The sequence below is a fragment of the Danio rerio genome, chromosome 5, assembly GCF_049306965.1.
Source record: "Danio rerio strain Tuebingen ecotype United States chromosome 5, GRCz12tu, whole genome shotgun sequence".
Lineage (NCBI taxonomy): Eukaryota > Metazoa > Chordata > Actinopteri > Cypriniformes > Danionidae > Danio > Danio rerio.
Window position 1 is genome coordinate 1,129,001 of NC_133180.1, and position 6,000 is coordinate 1,135,000.

Genomic DNA, 6,000 nt, shown 5'->3' on the forward strand with positions numbered 1-6,000 from the left:
ACGTACTGTATGTGGTCATGAAGAACAGCGAGCTCAACTAAAGTCATATCCACTTTCTTTTCACTCTTCTCCTTCATACTAATTTAATCAGACACCTTTTATTGGTAGATCTGTAGATTTATATGGATCCTGCACCGTCTTCCTTGTAGTGTAGGCGACCCATCAAACAAGGCATTACTCCAGCATTGTGGGTCTATAATGTAGTCATTTTCGGGAAAAACTGTAACTTGAAAGTTTCTGAAAGAAGAAAAAAAAAAACAAACATTGCCTCCCAAAGCTTAGATGTAGTATAAAAGTGTGAATGATGAGTTTAATCCTCCTGTTTTCTTGTTTTCAGGTGTACGAGCAGGACGATCTGAGCGAACAGATGGCCAGTCTAGAAGGTCTGATGAAGCAGCTCAACGCCATCACAGGATCAGCGTTTTAACACACACACTCACTCTCACACACACACAGACTGGAGCATCCGAAACTTTCTCGTCCTCCACACGGATCAAAAAAGGGAAACAGACTCCAAACTGAGCCTGGAGCGCCGGAAGAGCGGCTCTTTTCTAACTCTGACATCTGTTTTATACCTGTAGATTTTGTCCATTGGCCTCTGATGGGATTATCAGTGATGGGAACTGCACTGACGTCTCGCCAAACTACTGCTGCCAAAACCCCAAAACACTCTGTACTGCGGAATATATGAAGACATGTGTATTCACAGGAGAACGGTTTACCCAGTGGGCACGGTTTCGCCAGCGCTTGTGTTCGAGGAAGAAAAAAATGGAGAACACTCTGCTCGTGCGGCGTTGGTTATATTCTGAGTCATGTCATTTGTATGCATGTTTTGGGTTTTTTTTTTTTTCAATGCACAAAATTGCATTGGCTGTTTTCCAGAATCCCTCATATCTGTGCATTTTAAATCACTGCATTTACCAGAGCAAAATGACTTGGGCTGTTTATTATGGATGCACAATATGTTGACATAAAACTGATGAATAGCCACATCACACAAGCTGCGGCTTAGTAAATATATGCATTGCTTTATTCAGAGCAGTGCTGGAGACCTATCCAAATAACATTTAATATTTAATTTAATTTGCGATGCTGGATGCACATCAAAATTAACATTTCATTTAATATTCATTCATTTATTGAATGAATAACAGTGGAATGAACTGCCAACTATTCCAGCATATGCTTTACGCAGCGGATGCCTTTCCAGCCGCAACCCAGTTCTGGGAAACACCCATACACACTCATTCACACACACACACTCATACACTACAGCCAGTTTAGTTGATCAATTCCCCTATAGCGCAGGTGTTTGGACTGTGGGGAAACCAGAGCACCCAGGGGAAACTCACACGAGTACCGGGATTTAATTTAATATTTCATTAAATTTAATTTGCGACGCTGGATGCCCATAGAAATTAACATTTAATTTAGTATTTAATTTAAAATCTACTTTAATTTAATTTGCAATGCTGGATGCTCATTAAAATTAACTTTTAATTTAATATTTAATATTTAATTTTATTTTATTTTCAGCAAATTAGTCATAATAGTGATAATGTGGCTTATGCAAACTAAAGTACAAAAAAATTCAAGAGCATTTATTTAAAGGAAAATATTGGTGTAGAACTTCCTTTATAAAAATTTGTATTTCTTAAATCAGAGTGTAAAACTCTAAAAAACTAGCAGTGCACATTTAAATTTAATTTAATTTAATTTAATTTAATTTAATTTAATTTAATTTAGATTTATTTTATTTTATTTTATTTTATTTTATTTTATTTTATTTTATTTTATTTTATTTTATTTTATTAACTTGGTCCAAACATTGAGAATGCTAAATGAAAACCAGAGAGTCAAAATTACTAAATATATATATGGAAATAAAATTGATGCATCTAAAAATTCAAAAAACGGCATAACACAATAGCCACAGCACACAAGCTGTGGTTTAATAAATGTATGGCATTCCTTTACTCAGAGCGAAGCACTTCATTCACAAACCTGAAAACTGGTTAAACTAAAAAAATGTAATTTAATTTAATTTATTGGTGGTAATGTGTCTTATGAAAACTACAGTAGAGATAGAATTAAAAAACAGCTTATTTAAAAAATATATTAATGCATAATTTTCTTTACATTTTACTCAGAAACTGATATTGCATTTGACAAGTGATTAAATAAAAATAGAAAAGAACACTGAATTAAACCTGACATTCAGAAGTGAAAAGCAAAGTAATCTACCATGCAATCCCAATATTAAGTCAACAAACTTCAGAACATTTTTAAGTTTATTAAACTTAAATCAAGTCAAGAGCAGTGAATGGGTTGAAAGTTGAGTCAACTCAAAATGTCCTGAAGTTTGTTACCTTATTTTTAAATTGAGTCAACTTTTTTTTTTTACTGTGCAGTTTTCTTAAAATAAAATGAGGTGAATTTATGATTTAAAACAGAATCCTCCAGACGGGTCAGAAAAACACATGCAATGTAAAGAGAACTGTTTTCTAAGCCTGTGTTTTATTTCTGAACTCAGTGTTTTAAATGTCTTCATTTTGCTCTAGCAAATGCATCTTGATTTACTGTAATGCTAATATTCAGATATTTGTTCTGGAAAACGAAAGAAACACAGATTTTTGTATCATATTTATTTTATAATCGTTCTGTTGATTATTATTTTATCATTAAATATGACTGTTTTTGATTTCTCCATCAGTTCATGAAGGTATAATAATGTTAAAGCGGACAAACATGAAGACAAAAAATCAGCTTTATTACCTTCAGATGAACACATTTGAGTTTTTTTAACTCAAGAGCAAAAGAGACATTTTATGTGCCTAAATATATTTCTGTTCACTTTATTTATTTATTTCCTCTGTAAACGCTGCGAGGCAGAAGAAGACGGATGAATGCAAGACAGAAGGAAAGACCAAACGCGTCCCGAAATTTGATATTTTTCTGCTTTCCACACACACAGACCTGCAGTGCTGTTTTTTACTGTACAGTTGCAGCGAGCGAGCGATTGATGGACTGTGGCGTCATGGACTCGGACGGGTTTCTACCGATATATTTAATATATGATTTAGAGTGTTCCTTTCAGCGTAATTTATGAAGATTAATTCTAGAGCTTTTATTTAGGCCGTTAGGAAAATAAAGGGATTCTGGGACGGAGTTTCACTGTGGTTTTTGAACATGAAGACTGGACGATACTTTTATCTTTTATTTTGGCTTCAGCATCATGAACACTTTGGGTTGTCTAGCGATGTTTGTGTGTCATTATAAATGTGATCGACGACATTCCTGATCAATTTCTGGGGAATCATGAAGTCTGTGTAAATCTGCGGTGTCGGTAAACTCTGCTTCCCTCACAGTCTGTTCATTTCTCACAGAGTCCTGCTGTCCAGGAAAAGTTCTGCTGGAGATTTGATGTTCGAAACTAAAAAATGAAGCTCACGATTAAGTTCATCGCACACGAGTTCCACATTTTTGCATGCATTTATTCGTATTTGTTAAACTAGAAAAATGTGTCACCCTTAAGTTCATTGCACACTGTCCGAAATTTTCGCATACATTTTTTTATATTTTTGTTATCTAACAGGAATTTTCACCTTTAAGTTAATCGCACACTTGGGCTAAAATGTTTGCATGCATTTTTTCATATTCACTATTTTTTTTATTGTCAATTCCAAGTTGATTGCACACTAATATGAAATTTATGTATGCATTTCTCATATTCAATATTTTTTAAAAAGTAATCTTCTCTTAAGATCTTCGCACACTGAGCCAAAATTCTCATATTCATTTTTTTTTTTGTATTTATTACTCTGAAGTTGATTGCATACAGTCCAAAATTTTTGTTATTCGAATTTTGTTATTCTAATATTCATTATTTTAGAAATATTGTTACTCTCGCACACGGAGTTAAAAATTTTTGCATGCATTTTTTTGTATTTGTTATACTCAATAATCTGTCACTTTTAAGATCTTCACACAACGAGCCAAAATTTCTGTATGCATTTGTTCATATTCATTATTTTATAAAAATTGTTACCCTTAAGTTTTTCGCACTCTGGGTCCAAATTTTTGTATGCGTTTGTTATTTCATGCATATGCATATTCGTAAAAAATATATATCTGTCTTAATATCTTTGCACACTGCTCCGAAAATTTCATATGCATTTTTTGCATTTGTTATACTAAACAGTACATCACTCTTAAATTCATGGCCTGCCAAGTTCGTAATTTTTTCATGCTTTTTTTTTTTGTATTTGTTGTAGTAAAAAAAATGTGTCGCTCTTGAGGTCATCACGCATGGAGTATTACTTTTTATTATATTGGTTTTTCAAACAAAGACATTCTGAAGTTTATTCCAAAAATCTAAAATGTTTGTATGCATTTTTTCATATTCATTATCCTAAAAAAATGTCACCTTTAGGTCTAAAATTTTTGTATGCATTTTTTCACATTCATCAAAAAAATTGTTACTCTTAAGAAATTTTTTCATATTCGTATCCCTCTTCAAATCTCTCTCTGATTCGAAATTCTCATATGAGAAATTCTCATTTTTAGTATTTGTTATACTAAACAACTCGTCACCCTTAAGTTTTTTGCACACTGTTTCCGTATGCGCTTTTTCATATTCGTTATATACAAAAAAAAAAACATCACTCTTAAGATCTTTGCACACTGATTTTGAAATTTTTATGTCTCTTTGTGGTTGTTAAACAAAAAAACTGTCACTCTTAATATCTTCACTTACTAATGCGAAATTTTCATATGCATTTTTCAGATTTGTTTTACTAAACAATTCGTCACTTTTAAGTTTATTGCACACTGAATTGTCCAAAATTGTTATATGCGCTTATTAGTATTCTTTCATTTTAAAATATTGTCATCGTTAAGTTCATTGCACACTGGTTAATCTTGTTATTTCAAGATTTAATCTCTTGAAATCTTCGCGCACTGATTCTAAATTTTCACATGCACTTTTTCATATTCGTAACCTTAATATTTTCCCCCTTTATTTATTTTTCACTTCAACGTTTATTGTGCACAGAGCTGAAGTTATTGAATGCACTTTTTCGTATTTGTTATACTAATATTCACTTTTAAGTTCATCGCACACTGAGTTTTAAATTCATATGCATTATTTTTGTATTGGTTATCCTAATGAATTCGCCACTCTTAAGATTTCTGCATACTGCGTCTGAAATATTCATATGCATTTTTCTATATTCGTTATTTTAAAAAAGTAATCACACTCGCAAATCGGCACACACTGCATTCCAAACTTTCATATGTGTTCTTTTGTATTCATTATCCTAAAAAGATCGTTACCTTTACATTTTTTACGCACTGAGCCGAATTTTTCATATGCATGTTTTCGTATTTGCTACACTAAAAATTTGTCACTTAAGTTCATCGCACAGTTTGAAATGTTCATATGTATATGTTCGTATTTGCTATTCTAAAAAAAGGGTCAACTTTCAGTTCTTTCCATAAAGTCAGAAATTTTGAATGTTTTTTTTTCCGCATTTGTTAAATTTATAACATTTCGTCACCATTGTTTATTGTAGTCCAAAATTTTTGTATGTATTTTAATTATCCTAAAATTATTTGATCTTAAGTAAGAATTTTTATGTGTTTGATCAAATTATTTTATTTGTTATACCTAAAAAATCATCACTCTTAAGTTCATGGCGCACTGTCTGACATTTTCGCAGGTTAAAAAATAAACACAAGCTACTATTGTGTTTGTATTCCACAATTTGTTTGTCATGAAGTGCTGCGTGAAGAAGTGGATTCATTTGTCACTGCGTTTGTCGAAACACCTCCTATAGATGCGAAAATTAGAGAAATGATGATGCACAAAAGTTTCTGCAGCAGTGTGTCAATGTATTTGGCAGTATTTATTTATTTTTAACATGCAAATTTTGATGGAAATTTGGAACTCTGTGTCGACTGAAATCTCATAACAGCAGCAGTGCATATAATAATTCATCA

At 32.1% G+C, this 6,000-nt stretch overlaps 1 protein-coding gene across 12 annotated transcripts in view; it reads left to right on the forward strand.

The window, feature by feature from the left end:
• dcc (DCC netrin 1 receptor) overlaps positions 1 to 1,157 on the forward strand; it is a 402,326-nt gene extending 401,169 nt beyond the window's left edge. For 11 of the 12 annotated variants that reach the window (XM_073950897.1, XM_073950899.1, XM_073950890.1 and 8 more), the window contains one exon: positions 338 to 1,157. In XM_073950897.1, coding sequence (XP_073806998.1) covers positions 338 to 427 — 90 coding nt within the window. In that variant the 3' untranslated portion in view covers positions 428 to 1,157. 12 annotated transcript variants of the gene reach the window in all.
• The last annotated feature ends 4,843 nt before the right edge of the window (positions 1,158 to 6,000 follow it).